Source organism: Leptodactylus fuscus, chromosome 4 (assembly GCF_031893055.1).
Source record: "Leptodactylus fuscus isolate aLepFus1 chromosome 4, aLepFus1.hap2, whole genome shotgun sequence".
Taxonomy (NCBI): Eukaryota; Metazoa; Chordata; class Amphibia; order Anura; family Leptodactylidae; genus Leptodactylus; species Leptodactylus fuscus.
Genome location: NC_134268.1, coordinates 223951942 through 223968059, shown reverse-complemented (window position 1 = coordinate 223968059; position 16118 = coordinate 223951942). Strand labels below are relative to the sequence as shown.

General features: G+C 52.2%; 1 protein-coding gene across 1 annotated transcript in view; it reads right to left on the bottom strand.

Annotated features, from left to right (window-relative positions):
• Window positions 1-16118, bottom strand: part of OBSCN (obscurin, cytoskeletal calmodulin and titin-interacting RhoGEF) — a gene marked incomplete at its 3' end in the record, with an annotated part of 243727 nt that overhangs the window by 167730 nt on the left and 59879 nt on the right. Inside the window, exons 13-24 of the mRNA XM_075272031.1 lie at window positions 15400-15675; window positions 14776-15051; window positions 13838-14113; window positions 13477-13752; window positions 13127-13393; window positions 12652-12921; window positions 8306-8572; window positions 7789-8055; window positions 5365-5477; window positions 2271-2424; window positions 1698-1859; window positions 1199-1303 (exon numbers count right to left, since the gene is read on the bottom strand). Coding sequence (XP_075128132.1) covers window positions 1199-1303; window positions 1698-1859; window positions 2271-2424; window positions 5365-5477; window positions 7789-8055; window positions 8306-8572; window positions 12652-12921; window positions 13127-13393; window positions 13477-13752; window positions 13838-14113; window positions 14776-15051; window positions 15400-15675 — 2709 coding nt within the window. The remainder of the gene's footprint in view (window positions 1-1198; window positions 1304-1697; window positions 1860-2270; window positions 2425-5364; window positions 5478-7788; window positions 8056-8305; window positions 8573-12651; window positions 12922-13126; window positions 13394-13476; window positions 13753-13837; window positions 14114-14775; window positions 15052-15399; window positions 15676-16118) is intronic.

The window sequence follows — 16118 nt, the reverse complement described above, 5'->3', positions numbered from 1 at the left end:
GCTGGTACTACATGTCCTATACTCCAGTCACACCCAGAGCTGTATACTGCTGGTACTACATGTCCTATACTCCAGTCACATCCAGAGCTGTATACTGCTGGTACTACATGTCCTATACTCCAGTCACACTCAGAGCTGTATACTGCTGGTACTACATGTCCTATACTCCAGTCACATCCAGAGCTGTATACTGCTGGTACTACATGTCCTATACTCCAGTCACATCCAGAGCTGTATACTGCTGGTATTACATGTCCTATACTCCAGTCACACTCAGAGCTGTATACTGCTGGTATTACATGTCCTATACTCCAGTCACACCCAGAGCTGTATACTGCTGGTATTACATGTCCTATACTCCAGTCACACTCAGAGCTGTATACTGCTGGTACTACATGTCCTATACTCCAGTCACACCCAGAGCTGTATACTGCTGGTACTACATGTCCTATACTCCAGTCACATCCAGAGCTGTATACTGCTGGTATTACATGTCCTATACTCCAGTCACATCCAGAGCTGTATACTGCTGGTACTACATGTCCTATACTCCAGTCACATCCAGAGCTGTATACTGCTGGTACTATATGTCCTATACTCCAGTCACACCCAGAGCTGTATACTGCTGGTATTACATGTCCTATACTCCAGTCACATCCAGAGCTGTATACTGCTGGTACTACATGTCCTATACTCCAGTCACATCCAGAGCTGTATACTGCTGGTATTACATGTCCTATACTCCAGTCACATCCAGAGCTGTATACTGCTGGTACTACATGTCCTATACTCCAGTCACATCCAGAGCTGTATACTGCTGGTACTACATGTCCTATACTCCAGTCACACCCAGAGCTGTATACTGCTGGTATTACATGTCCTATACTCCAGTCACATCCAGAGCTGTATACTGCTGGTACTACATGTCCTATACTCCAGTCACACTCAGAGCTGTATACTGCTGGTATTACATGTCCTATACTCCAGTCACACCCAGAGCTGTATACTGCTGGTACTACATGTCCTATACTCTAGTCACATCCAGAGCTGTATACTGCTGGTACTACATGTCCTATACTCTAGTCACATCCAGAGCTGTATACTGCTGGTACTACATGTCCTATACTCTAATGGAGCCCAGCGATCCAGGATCCCTACACGTGTGCTTATCCCCGGCGCCGCAGTGCTCGGCCCCCACCTTTGATTCGCAGGTTGGCGCGGCTCTCCGCATTTTCGGCCACCAGTTTGATTTCTCCGGCATCTTCGGCCTGGACACTCTTGAAGGACAATGAGAAGGTCCGTCCTGGAGAGAGAGGTGCAGAGCTCAGAGAGGAGGACAAGATCACCAGGACCAAATCCTTCCTGATCCTGGACCTATGAGAACTAACAAGCCCCACCCCCGAGGAGCCTTACCTTCATGTCCTACAGCTGGAGATTGTCCTCTGGTTACTACAAAAGCTGCAGGTGCAGGTGAGGGGTGGGAGATGACTGGAGGGTGTGCTGTCTCCATCCCCCGGAGGTGCAGAGTCTGCCCCATCACTGACCATATAGAGCGGACTTTAGGGCAGACTCCATACAATCGCCAATGTGGCGTCAGTGTGTGACAATGTTGTGCTCCGGGGGGCGCTATGCCCCTCGCCTGCACCGTGACTTACAGGGTTAGGAGGTCGGGATATGCAGGCCCTGGCGGCACTCACCTTCCTGTCGCATCTTCACATTGTCTCCCGCCCTGAGTTTGGCGCCATTTTTATACCACTGAGTTTGGACGTCATCGTGAGAGATCTGACAGACGAATGAGGCCGCCTCCTTCTCCGTCACGTCCACGTCCACCAGCGGCTTAATGAAGCGGATGTCCCGAGCTGTGATGTGGATGGAGGATGACGGTGAATGACAAGACACATGTGATGGCGGTGAAGACGGGAGGGGAGGTCACAGGGTGGGCGGCGAGCATGTAACCTCTGACCTCTGACACCTATGAATGTCCTGACAGCGGGGTCAGGGGCTCGTCCTCTATCACCAAGCACCAGTCTGGCCGCACAGTGGGGTCCTTGTTATACCCCATCTACCCCTGCTGGTCAGACTGATTGTCCGCCATCTTCCCAGACTAGGACAATCCGGGGACTGGGGCTTATAGGGGGAGGAGCCATGTTCTCGTTATTAGCGATATACGGGCTCCCCCGGGTATATATCAACAGCGGGTTAGTGATGTCATGTGGTGGGTTACGTGGTCAGAAGCTCACACACATCCTTTCCATGATTGGCGCACTCACCTCGGACGGTCAGTTGGGCGGAGCTTCTGTCATCACCAGCGTCGCACACGTAAGTCCCTGTGTCGTCATGTTCACACTTGTGGATGGTGAGGTTGCGCTTGTTCCCCTGTGAGATGATGGTGATCTTTTTGCTCGGCCGCAGCTCCGATTCATCCTGAAACGACAGAATAGACGGCGTTGAGGGCGGTGACTGCGAGCACGGCCGCCCTCGGGGCACCGGTGAGGAAGACCAAAGATGTCGGAGACTTCACTTGTGTGTAAGCAGGTAAATGTATTTGTGTGATACAGCGGCCATTGTATGATGCTGGAGGCCACGCCCCCTATGATGTCATCCCGCCTGTGCTTGGAGACAGAGGGAGAGAGAAGAAGGAAGTGACGAGAGCGGCAGCCATATTGGCAGGATGAAAGAAGGACTGGCTGTGATATAGGAAGTGTCTGTGGAGATCTCTGAGCAGCGTCAGCTCTAGATAGATCAGCCCAGAGGCCGAGCGTCTAGTGGCCACATCACCAGAACTGTGCCCAGAGGATAAACTATGAGGCTGCCATTGTGCCTGAGTATATTGCCACCACCTATAGAGACTCTGGCAGTGCTGTTGAAGTACCGGACAGTAGCTACAGACCCCGGTTCACACCCCGGCTCACACCCCGGCTCACACCCCGGCTCACACCCCGGCTCACACCCCGGCTCAGTCTATGGATTCTGCAGGACTGTCCGTGTGCGGAGCGATATCTGCTGTTGGTCTCCATTGCTTCCATCTGGTTTCCCGGCCTGCTCAGGAGAATTTCCTCACTTCAGAAATCGTGACAATTGTGAGGAGAAGACGCTTCAAAAGAAAAGAAGGACATTGGGCCCCTCCGCGCTTCTACAGACTGTAACCTGAACCACTGGGAAGAGGGGGGTGCGCACCGAAATATGGAGTCAGGGTCAGTGAGGGATAGTGTTGTGCGTATTGTTCATTCAGAGTCCGTACTGTAGAAGCGACATAGTCATAGAGGAAGCCATTGCTAACTCTACGGTGACTTGTTCATCCTACGCGGTGTGTTCTGCTTGTCCTTCCTCTTGTTATTTTACTGTTTATTTGCCTTTATTAATCTATAGTAAATACATTTTTCCTTCAGCCTTACCGCCACGTCTACGTTCATTTCTGGTTGCAGAGTCCAAACCACCTGCCTTGCTCTCAGTTCACACACCATCAGTATGGAGTTTGCTGGACACTACCTGTGGAGGGCGCTGCTGCTCAGCCTGCTGGACACTGCCTGTGGAGGGCGCTGCTGATCGGCCTGCTGGACACTGCCTGTGGAGGGCGCTGCTGATCGGCCTGCTGGACACTGCCTGTGGAGGGCGCTGCTGCTCAACCTGCTGGACACTACCTGTGGAGGGCGCTGCTGCTCAACCTGCTGGACACTACCTGTGGAGGGCGCTGCTGCTCAACCTGCTGGACACTACCTGTGGAGGGCGCTGCTGATCGGCCTGCTGGACACTACCTGTGGAGGGCGCTGCTGATCGGCCTGCTGGACACTGCCTGTGGAGGGCGCTGCTGCTCAACCTGCTGGACACTACCTGTGGAGGGCGCCGCTGCTCAACCTGCTGGATACTACCTGTGGAGGGCGCTGCTGATCAGCCTGCTGGACACTACCTGTGGAGGGTGCTGCTGCTCAACCTGCTGGACACTACCTGTGGAGGGCGCTGCTGCTCAACCTGCTGGACACTACCTGTGGAGGGCGCTGCTGCTCAACCTGCTGGACACTACCTGTGGAGGGCGCTGCTGCTCAACCTGCTGGACACTACCTGTGGAGGGCGCTGCTGCTCAACCTGCTGGACACTACCTGTGGAGGGCGCTGCTGCTCAACCTGCTGGACACTACCTGTGGAGGGCGCTGCTGATCAGCCTGCTGGACACTGCCTGTGGAGGGTGCTGCTGCTCAACCTGCTGGACACTACCTGTGGAGGGCGCTGCTGCTCAACCTGCTGGACACTACCTGTGGAGGGCGCTGCTGCTCAACCTGCTGGACACTACCTGTGGAGGGCGCTGCTGCTCAACCTGCTGGACACTACCTGTGGAGGGCGCTGCTGATCAGCCTGCTGGACACTGCCTGTGGAGGGTGCTGCTGCTCAACCTGCTGGACACTACCTGTGGAGGGCGCTGCTGCTCAACCTGCTGGACACTACCTGTGGAGGGCGCTGCTGCTCAACCTGCTGGACACTACCTGTGGAGGGCGCTGCTGCTCAACCTGCTGGACACTACCTGTGGAGGGCGCTGCTGCTCGGCCTGCTGGACACTGCCTGTGGGGGCGCTGCTGATCGGCCTGCTGGACACTACCTGTGGAGGGCGCTGCTGATCGGCCTGCTGGACACTGCCTGTGGAGGGCGCTGCTGATCGGCCTGCCAGTCACTACTTTTGCAGGGTGCTGCTGATCAGCCTGCTGGACACTACCTGTAGGGGCACCACTGCTTGGCCTGCCAGACACTACTTGTGGGGGCGCTGCTGTTCAGCCTGCCAGTCACTACTTTTGCAGGACACTGCTGCTCGACCTGCTGGACACTACCTGTGGGGGCGCCACTGCTCAGCCTGCTGGACACTACTTTTGCAGGACGCTGCTACTTGGCCTACCAGACACTACCTGTGGGGGCGCTGCTGTTCGGCCTGCTGGTCACTACTTTTGCAGGACACTGCTCAGCCTGTGCAGAGGTTATCCTGTTTGGTGAGGATATTGCCCCGCCATGTTCGTGGCACAGATCTCTATAGCAGGCCGCCCCATGAGCCCAAACAAGATGTTCCTGCCATAGAGGACATGGCTGGTGGTGGTGGGTGAGGGGCCTGACTATCTGCTGCACTACACAGACCAGCAGGGGGCATAGTCAGAGATATCCTCGGCCCAGGCTGTAGAAGTATCTGAGGTCCTGCCGCTCCAGCACATCACACCACAGGGGCAGACCTAAGACTAAGCTGTTTCAGGGCCCAGAGCTCTTCTACCACTGCAGCGCCCCTGTGGCAGGTATATAGCAGTGACCAGAACCAGCGTCCGGTCTATCTACCGCCCTCCTCTGACCATAGTGCTGGCCTGAAGAGTCAGTAAATACAGGGTTAACGTACCTTCAGCCACTTCACCTCGGCATTGGCCCGGGACACCTCACATTCTAGCGTCACCTTGTCCTTCTCCTCCACCGATGCATCTTTAAGGGGGTGGGTGATCTTCACAGGGGGCTCTGGAGATACAAGGATAATGGTCACATGACCAGACAATTATGGCTGCCCTCAGGGGGTGGGGACCGCATATGGGGCCAATATAAAACCAGAAGAGTTGTATAGGTGAATGTATATATGGTATTACTGCAGAAGTACTGCACTGTGGGAGGCGCTGTGATATACGACTGGTACCACTGTACAGCACTGTTATATAGGGAGCGGATGGCACTGATACAGTGTTGCCCAAAAGTATTGGCCCCCCTGCAATTCTGTCAGAAAATCCTCGTGTTCTTCCAGATAATGATTGCAATCACAAATTCTTTGGTATTATCTCCATTTAATTTATCTTCAATGGAAAACCACAAAAAGAATTGTCAGAAAGCCAAATTGGATATAATTCCACAGCAAACATAAAAAAGGGGGTGGACAAAAGTGTTGGCACTGTATGAAAAATCATGTGATGCTTCTGTAATTTGTGTAATTAACAGCACCTGTTACTTACCTGAGGCACCTAACAGGTGGTGGCAATAACTAAATCACACTTGCCGCCAGTTGAAATGGATTAAAGTTGACTCCACCTCTGTCCTGTGTCCTTGTGTGACCACATTGAGCATGGAGAAAAGAAAGAAGACCAAAGAACTGTCTGAGGACTTGAGAAGCAAAATTGTGAGGAAGCCTGAGCAATCTCAAGGCTACAAGTCCATCTCCAAAGCCCTGAATGTTCCTGTGTCTACCGTGCGCAGTGTTATCAAGAAGTGTAAAGCCCATGGCCCTGTGGCTAACCTCCCTAGATGTGGACGCAAAAGAAACATTGCCCAGAGATTTCACCGCAAGATTGTGCGGATGGCGGATAAAGAACCTCGACTAACATCCAAACAAGTCCAAGCTGCCCTGCAGTCCGAGGGTACAACAGTGTCACCCCGTACTATCCAGTGTCAGCGTCTGAATGAGAAGGGACTGTATGGTAGGAGACCCAGGAAGACCCCACTTCTTACCCACAGACAGAAGCCAGGCTGGAGTTTGCCAAAACTTACCTGAGAAAGCCAAAACCGTTCTGGAAGAATGTTCTCTGGTCAGAGGAGACAAAAGTAGGAGAAGGCCTCAACATAGAGATTACAGGAAAAAAGAGAAGAAGACGCCCCCTACAGTCAGACATGGCGGAGGTCCCTGATGGTTTGGGGTTGCTTTGCTGCCTCTGGCACTGGACTGCTTGACCGTGTGCATGGCATTATGAAGTCTGAAGACGACCAACACATTGTGCAGCATCATGTAGGGCCCAGTGTGAGAAAGCGGGGTCTCCCTCAGAGGTCAGGGCTCTTCCAGCAGGACAAGGACCCAAAACACACTTCAGGTCAGCACTAGAAAATGGTGGTGAGAGAAAGCCCTGGAGACTTGTAAAGTGGCAGCAATGAGTCCAGCCCTGAATCCCATAGAACACCTGTGGGGGAGGGGAGAGATCTCTTGGTGGCAGTTTGGAGAAGGCCCCCTTCACATCTCAGGGGGGACCGCGAGCAGGAGCCAAAGAAGAAGGGTCTAAGATTCCAGCAGAGCCTTGTAAGAAACTCATTGCTGGTTAGCGGAAGCGGTTGTGCGCAGTTATTGTGTCTAAAGGTTGTGCGACCAAGTATTAGGCTGAGGGCGCCAATACTTCTGTCCGCACCAGTTCTGGAGTTTTGTGTAAAATAATCAATGATGTGACTTTTTTTTTCATTCTCTTTTGTGTTTTTTCATTGCAAGAAAAATAACTGAAGATATTACCAAAGAGTTTGTGCTGTGTAATCATTATCTGGGGGACAGCGAGGATTATCTGACAGAACTGCAGGGGGCGATACTTATACTGTATATACCCTGTGTCACTTATATACTATATAAGAGTCTGTGCTTGTAATCATTATCTGGGGGACAGCGAGGATTATCTGACAGGACTGCAGGGGGCGATACTTATACTGTATATACCCTGTGTCACTTATATACTATATAAGAGTCTGTGCTGTGTAATCATTATCTGGGGGACAGCGAGGATTATCTGACAGGACTGCAGGGGGCGATACTTATACTGTATATACCCTGTGTCACTTATATACTATATAAGAGTCTGTGCTGTGTAATCATTATCTGGGGACAGCGAGGATTATCTGACAGGACTGCAGGGGGCGATACTTTTGGCCAACACTGTATATGGGGGTATACAGCAATGATATATAGAGGTGTACGGCACTGTCAGAGCTCCACAGGGTCACTATTTGACCAGTAACTTGTGGGTGGAGCCTGGACACACATCAGATCTGCATGACATCAGAGCGCTACTCATGATGACATCACAGGCTTTACCTTTAACTATGAGTTTGGCCGAGGTCTGGATTCCCTCAGATTTGAAGGACACGGCTCCAGCATCTTCTTGCTTCACAGATGACAGGAGGAGGCCATGCTTCTTGCCATTCACTATAACTTTGCAGGACTCTGAGGGTTTAATCTTCAGCCCATCTTTTATCCAGGACCCTTCAACATCTTCATGTGAAAGCTCCAGCTCAAAGGTGGCCGAGTCCTTCTCACGGACCTCCACGTCCCGGAGACCTCTGACAAGCTTCACCTGCCGTTCTGAGGACACAGGAAAACAGAATCAGAGACATTGTGGGGGTCTGTCCAGGATTGGGGTGTGCGGCCTTTTCTATCTTCCCCACCCTTAGGTACAGTGGGAAAGCTAGTCATATGAAGGTCATGATAGGGTTAAAATGGACCCTTTACCCTATGGAATGAGCCCAGGTCAGGAGCAGATACCAGAAGCAATCTACATAACATCATCATATCGGAGGTCAGACAATGACTCTCCCCATACGGAGACACTCACTCTCCACATTGAGCTTCGCCTGTGTGGAGTCATCCAGAGTCTCGCAGCCATACAGTCCACGGTCAGCGAAGGTCACGTTCTTCAGGATGAGGACCTGCTGGTTTCCGTCAGATTTGATTTCGATGTTTTTACCGGACTGTAGGACCACGCCATTCTTCATCCATTTCACATCCTTAGAGGGTTTGGAGAGCTCGGTCTCTAGGCGGACGGTCTGTCTCTCTTCTACACTGACAGCTTCTAACTTCTTCTTGAACACCACTGGGGCCTCTACAATAGAAAGGGCGAGAGGTGGTGAGGTGGGTCAGAGAGGGCGAGATGTGGTGAGGCGGGTCAGAGAGGGCGAGATGTGGTGAGGCGGGTCAGAGAGGGCGAGATGTGGTGAGGTGGGTCAGACAGGGCGAGAGGTGGTGAGGTGGGTCAGACAGGGCGAGAGGTGGTGAGGCGGGTCAGAGAGGGCGAGATGTGGTGAGGTGGGTCAGACAGGGCGAGAGGTGGTGAGGCGGGTCAGAGAGGGCGAGATGTGGTGAAGTGGGTCACAGAGGGCGAGATGTGGTGAGGCGGGTCACAGAGGGCGAGATGTGGTGAGGCGGGTCACAGAGGGCGAGATGTGGTGAGGCGGGTCACAGAGGGCGAGATGTGGTGAGGCGGGTCAGACAGGGCGAGAGGTGGTGAGGTGGGTCACAGAGGGCGAGATGTGGTGAGGCAGGTCACAGAGGGCGAGATGTGGTGAGGCGGGTCACAGAGGGCGAGATGTGGTGAGGCGGGTCAGACAGGGCGAGAGGTGGTGAGGTGGGTCAGAGAGGGCGAGATGTGGTGAGGTGGGTCAGAGAGGGCGAGATGTGGTGAGGTGGGTCAGAGAGGGCGAGATGTGGTGAGGCGGGTCAGAGAGGGCGAGAGGTGGTGAGGTGGGTCAGAGAGGGCGAGATGTGGTGAGGCGGGTCAGAGAGGGCGAGATGTGGTGAGGCGGGTCAGAGAGGGCGAGATGTGGTGAGGCGGGTCACAGAGGGCGAGATGTGGTGAGGCGGGTCAGACAGGGCGAGAGGTGGTGAGGTGGGTCAGAGAGGGCGAGATGTGGTGAGGTGGGTCACAGAGGGCGAGATGTGGTGAGGCGGGTCACAGAGGGCGAGATGTGGTGAGGTGGGTCACAGAGGGCGAGATGTGGTGAGGCGGGTCAGAGAGGGCGAGAGGTGGTGAGGCGGGTCAGAGAGGGCGAGATGTGGTGAGGCGGGTCAGAGAGGGCGAGATGTGGTGAGGCGGGTCAGAGAGGGCGAGATGTGGTGAGGTGGGTCAGACAGGGCGAGAGGTGGTGAGGCGGGTCAGAGAGGGCGAGATGTGGTGAGGTGGGTCAGACAGGGCGAGAGGTGGTGAGGCGGGTCAGAGAGGGCGAGATGTGGTGAGGCGGGTCACAGAGGGCGAGATGTGGTGAGGCGGGTCACAGAGGGCGAGATGTGGTGAGGCGGGTCACAGAGGGCGAGATGTGGTGAGGCGGGTCAGACAGGGCGAGAGGTGGTGAGGTGGGTCAGAGAGGGCGAGAGGTGGTGAGGCGGGTCACAGAGGGTGAGATGTGGTGAGGCGGGTCAGACAGGGCGAGAGGTGGTGAGGTGGGTCAGAGAGGGCGAGATGTGGTGAGGTGGGTCAGAGAGGGCGAGATGTGGTGAGGCGGGTCAGAGAGGGCGAGATGTGGTGAGGTGGGTCAGACAGGGCGAGAGGTGGTGAGGCGGGTCAGAGAGGGCGAGATGTGGTGAAGTGGGTCACAGAGGGCGAGATGTGGTGAGGCGGGTCACAGAGGGCGAGATGTGGTGAGGCGGGTCACAGAGGGCGAGATGTGGTGAGGCGGGTCAGACAGGGCGAGAGGTGGTGAGGTGGGTCAGAGAGGGCGAGATGTGGTGAGGTGGGTCAGAGAGGGCGAGATGTGGTGAGGTGGGTCAGAGAGGGCGAGATGTGGTGAGGCGGGTCAGAGAGGGCGAGAGGTGGTGAGGTGGGTCAGAGAGGGCGAAAGGTGTGGAGGTTGAACCAAATGAGTAACATCAAAACCTCAGACACAATGTATTAGGGCCTAGAAGGTTTGGGGAATAAAGAGACTCCATACTACAAGTAAAAGTCTTCTCTCCGAGGTTCTCCAGAGGAATATTGAGAAGACGGGAGAATCATTAATATAGTAATATAGTCACTGTATCTGGTGAATCTGAGTGGACCTGTATGTCTTCTATCTGGCTTCTGTATTGTCTATCTGGTCTGTATTTCATCTATCTGCCCTGTGTATCGTCAACCTGGCCATTGTGTATCATCATTGAGGCCTGTGTATCGTCTATCTGATCTGTGTATCGTCTACCTGGCCTGTGTATCATCTATGCGGTCTGAATATCGTCTACCTGGCTTGTGCATCGTCTATGCGGTCTGAGTATCATCTATCTGACCTGTGTATCATCTAAGCGGTCTGAATATCGTCTATCTGACCTGTGTATCGTCTATGCGGTCTGAATATCATCTATCTGACCTGTGTATCGTCTATCTGACCTGTGTATCATCTAAGCGGTCTGAATATCGTCTATCTGACCTGTGTATCGTCTATGCGGTCTGAATATCATCTATCTGACCTGTGTATCGTCTACCTGGCCTGTGTATCGTCTATGCGGTCTGAATATCGTCTATCTGACCTGTGTATCGTCTACCTGGCCTGTGTATCGTCTATGCGGTCTGAATATCGTCTATCTGACTTGTGTATCGTCTATCTGACCTGTGTATCGTCTACCTGGCCTGTGTATCGTCTATGTGGTCTGAATATCGTCTATCTGACTTGTGTATCGTCTATCTGACCTGTGTATCGTCTATGCGGTCTGAATATCGTCTATCTGACTTGTGTATCGTCTATCTGACCTGTGTATCGTCTATCTGACCTGTGTATCGTCTACCTGGCCTGTGTATCGTCTATGTGGTCTGAATATCGTCTACCTGACCTGTGTATCGTCTATGCGGTATGAGTATCGTCTATCTGACTTGTGTATCATCTATGTGGCCTATGTCTTGTCTAACCAGCCTGTATATCGTCTATGTGGCCTGTGTATCATCTTGCTGGACTGTATACAGTCTCTCTTACCTCGGACCTTCAGAGTGGCTGTAGTTTTTACCCCTTCGGCATCAGCAGTGATTTCGGCGGCATCCTGCAGGGTCAGCTGGCTGATGATCAGGCTGTGGACTGTTCCTTTCTTGCTGAGCTTATATTTATTGCTCTTTTCTATCTTGGTGCCATTCCTGTACCAGGTCACCTCGGCATCATCCAGGGATACGGTGCATTTAAACTGTATCTGGTGAATCTGAGTGGACCTGTATGTCTTCTATCTGGTTTCTGTATTGTCTATCTGGTCTGTATTTCATCTATCTGCCCTGTGTATCGTCAACCTGGCCATTGTGTATCATCATTGAGGCCTGTGTATCGTCTATCTGATCTGTGTATCGTCTACCTGGCCTGTGTATCATCTATGCGGTCTGAATATCGTCTACCTGGCTTGTGCATCGTCTATGCGGTCTGAGTATCATCTATCTGACCTGTGTATCATCTAAGCGGTCTGAATATCGTCTATCTGACCTGTGTATCGTCTATGCGGTCTGAATATCATCTATCTGACCTGTGTATCGTCTATCTGACCTGTGTATCATCTAAGCGGTCTGAATATCGTCTATCTGACCTGTGTATCGTCTATGCGGTCTGAATATCATCTATCTGACCTGTGTATCGTCTACCTGGCCTGTGTATCATCTAAGCGGTCTGAATATCGTCTATCTGACCTGTGTATCGTCTATGCGGTCTGAATATCGTCTACCTGGCCTGTGTATCGTCTATGCGGTCTGAATATCATGTATCTGACCTGTGTATCGTCTACCTGGCCTGTGTATCGTCTATGCGGTCTGAATATCGTCTATCTGACCTGTGTATCGTCTACCTGGCCTGTGTATCGTCTATGCGGTCTGAATATCGTCTATCTGACTTGTGTATCGTCTATCTGACCTGTGTATCGTCTACCTGGCCTGTGTATCGTCTATGTGGTCTGAATATCGTCTATCTGACTTGTGTATCGTCTATCTGACCTGTGTATCGTCTATGCGGTCTGAATATCGTCTATCTGACTTGTGTATCGTCTATCTGACCTGTGTATCGTCTACCTGGCCTGTGTATCGTCTATGTGGTCTGAATATCGTCTACCTGACCTGTGTATCGTCTATGCGGTATGAGTATCGTCTATCTGACTTGTGTATCATCTATGTGGCCTATGTCTTGTCTAACCAGCCTGTATATCGTCTATGTGGCCTGTGTATCATCTTGCTGGACTGTATACAGTCTCTCTTACCTCGGACCTTCAGAGTGGCTGTAGTTTTTACCCCTTCGGCATCAGCAGTGATTTCGGCGGCATCCTGCAGGGTCAGCTGGCTGATGATCAGGCTGTGGACTGTTCCTTTCTTGCTGAGCTTATATTTATTGCTCTTTTCTATCTTGGTGCCATTCCTGTACCAGGTCACCTCGGCATCATCCAGGGATACGATGCATTTAAACGTGGCCTCTGCGCCTTCCTCCACCACCACGTTACTCAGCTCTGCGGTGAACTTAACCACCCGTGGGGCTGTAGGGTATAGAGAAGGAGATTACTGGGTGAAATCTGTACTGGGAAGCAGGTGGATCTGTCATGGGTGAAGCACCAGGATCTCACTGAGAGAGAGTGCAAACGTACTTGTGACACCGCACAATCAATGTAGACATGGTGGTGCACAAGTGCAGGCCCTGCATACACCATAGTGGCGGACATGAGTCAGATATAGCAGCATTACCTTTGGTTGTGAGCTGTGCTATGGTTTTCTCATCCCTGGATTCGCAGGAATACTCCCCGCCATCCTCCGACTTCAGCTGGGAGATAGTCAGGCTGCGTTTGCTTCCCTCGGACTGGATCTGGATGCGTTTGCTTGGTTTGACCTCCTCTCCGTTTCTCCTCCAGATGACATTGCCTTTGGTCTGGCTCAGCTCGCAGGTCAGTACGACCGATGAGCCGGTCTCTCCTGTTACAGCCTCCAGCTTCTTCACAAACTTCACTGGAACTTCTGATGGAAAGAAAAAGTCAGAGAGAGATTCAGACAAGGTAAAGAAGGAAACCTCTGGAGGCCACCACAGGACAATGTCTGACCTTTGACTTGAACCCTGAATTGCTGCTTGTCACTACTAGTGCTGCAGATGTATGCGCCTCCATCTTTGGCATCTGCAGTTTTCACTATGAGGGTCCTGGACGCCCCATCTGTTGATATCTGGTACTTTTTAGATGCACTCAGCTCGGCACCATCCTTAAACCATTTGACCTGAGCGTTCTGTGGGTGGACAGAGGTCAGCAGGGTGATGTCCTCATGCTCTTGTACAACAAGCTCTTCTTTTTGGTCGGACTTCTTCAGGAACTTTGCCTCTGGTTCTAAAGTAAAAAAGTTGAGTGTTAAATCCGATGAAGCAAAAAAAGACCAAAAATGACAAGAGCAAGACGGCTCATAAACACCCACCTTTGACGCTGATCTTGAAGTTGATCTTCTGTCCGGCCACCTCACAGCTGTACTCTCCGGCATCTTTCTTCTCCACCTGCTCCACCACTAGACGCCGAGATTTGCCCTCGGTCTCCACCCGCAGTTTCTTGCTGGAGGTGATCAGCTTCCCGTCTTTGTACCATTTCACGTCTGTCTTTTCCTGGGAGACCTCACAGCTCAGGGTGGCGCTCTCAGCCATGATGGCCACCACCTCCTTCTTGACCTTGTCCTGGTGGATGAAGGCCGGCTCTGGCTCTGAAAAATTTCCAGAACAGTAACCAGCAATGAGAGACTTTCAGGTCTAGCAATAAATGTAGCTTCAGCATGGTTGTGATGACTTGTTTGGATAAACCACAAGATCATACAACACCATACAACATGGAGGTCCTTCCCACTGGTGGAAGACTGTGAACTGCTTCCAGCAAAATAACCAGAGCATCAGCTGCACAGGCCACAGGATCCTGCGTCCAGATCTCTGTTTGGTGCCCAAGTTTACTTAGGAGACCTCGCCCTCTCCTTGCCCAGCAGGAGATCCAGGCATATATTGTATATTGCAACCTGTAGGGTCACAGGAGATGGATTTTGGATTGTAAGCTGGATGACTCTTGGGCTGGTAGGTAATAGAGGAGCCTTGGAGCCATTGTCCTACTTGTCCTCTTTGGTCAGGGGACAATGGTGGGGTAGGACTGACACCGTGTGCCCTGTCTCTGGGGGAGGACAAGAATAAAGCTATAACCCTACTTGTCAGCCTAAAGGGAAGGAATAAACTAAGATAAGTCTCAAAGCTAAAGCTGATCAGCTCAGTGCCTGCGAGGAGTACGGCCTGTGTAGGAAGGAGTCTTCTAAAGAAGATGTCATAACCCAACAAGACTCCATGTAGATCATCACCAGGTGACCCCTGTCTGTCACTGACCCACCTTTGACGCTGATCTTGAAGTTGATCTTCTGTCCGGCCGCCTCACAGCTGTACTCTCCGCCATCTTTCTTCTCCACCTGCTCCACCACTAGACGCCTGTATTTGCCCTCGGTCTCCACCCGCAGTTTCTTGCTGGAGCTGATCAGCTTCCCCTCCTTGTACCATTTCACCTCGGACTTCCCGTCAGACACCTCACAGCTCAGGGTGGCGCTCTCCGTCACTTTGGCCACCACCTCCTTCTGCACCTTGTCCTGGTTGATGAAGGCCGGCTCCGACTCTAGAATTACAAGATACATCCATGATGAGAGTTTTGGTTTCCATATATTGGTCTCTAATGATAATAAATCAATGGAAAATCTTCTACTTTCTGTATAGAAAATCTCAAAGCTAAAGCTGATCAGCTCAGTGCCTGCGAGGAGTACGGCCTGTATAAGAGGGTAACACTTCAGGTTTAGTGTCCACCATCCGAAGGTAGCAGCGTGTAGGGAGAGTCTTCTGAGTCCCCCAATGACACAAGTCACAAGGAGGAGAGAAGATCATGAAGGAGTCTTGTGAGAAGATGCCATTACCCAACAAGACTCCATGTAGATCATCACCAGGTGACCCCTGTCCTTCATTGACCCACCTTTGACGCTGATCTTGAAGTTGATCTTCTGTCCGGCCGTCTCACAGCTGTACTCTCCGCCATCTTTCTTCTCCACCTGCTCCACCACTAGACGCCGGTATTTGCCCTCGGTCTCCACCCGCAGTTTCTTGCTGGAGCTGATCAGCTTCCCCTCCTTGTACCATTTCACCTCGGACTTCCCGTCAGACACCTCACAGCTCAGGGTGGCGCTCTCCGTCACTTTGGCCGCCACCTCCTTCTGCACCTTGTCCTGGTTGATGAAGGCCGGCTCCGGCTCTAGAGTAAAATGCATAGAAGAGATAAGATGAACGAACAGAAAAAGCCGTTAGCACCACTAGGGGGGGCTCAGCAGCTGACCACACAGCATGTTATTATACAGGGGGAGCACAAAGTATTCACACCCTGCACCTACTTAGTATTTTGTCATAATACCATCACCTTCCAGACTGAGACCATTGATAATGTCCTCAGATACTTCTGTGGGGGAGACAGCCGCCGCTCAGGACACTACACAATCCGCCAACCTCAATGCTTTACCGATCACAAACCACCTCAATCACCAAATATCCTGACCACAGTAACGCAGTGAATAGTAGGGAGGGAGGGGGGGATGCAGCTGCAGAGGTTCTCTGTGTCAGTGAGACTGAATGTTGTCAGAGGGGAGGGGGAAGACCAGGGAGAAGATGGCTAGGAAGGTCAGGAGACCTCCGAGAGAAGGA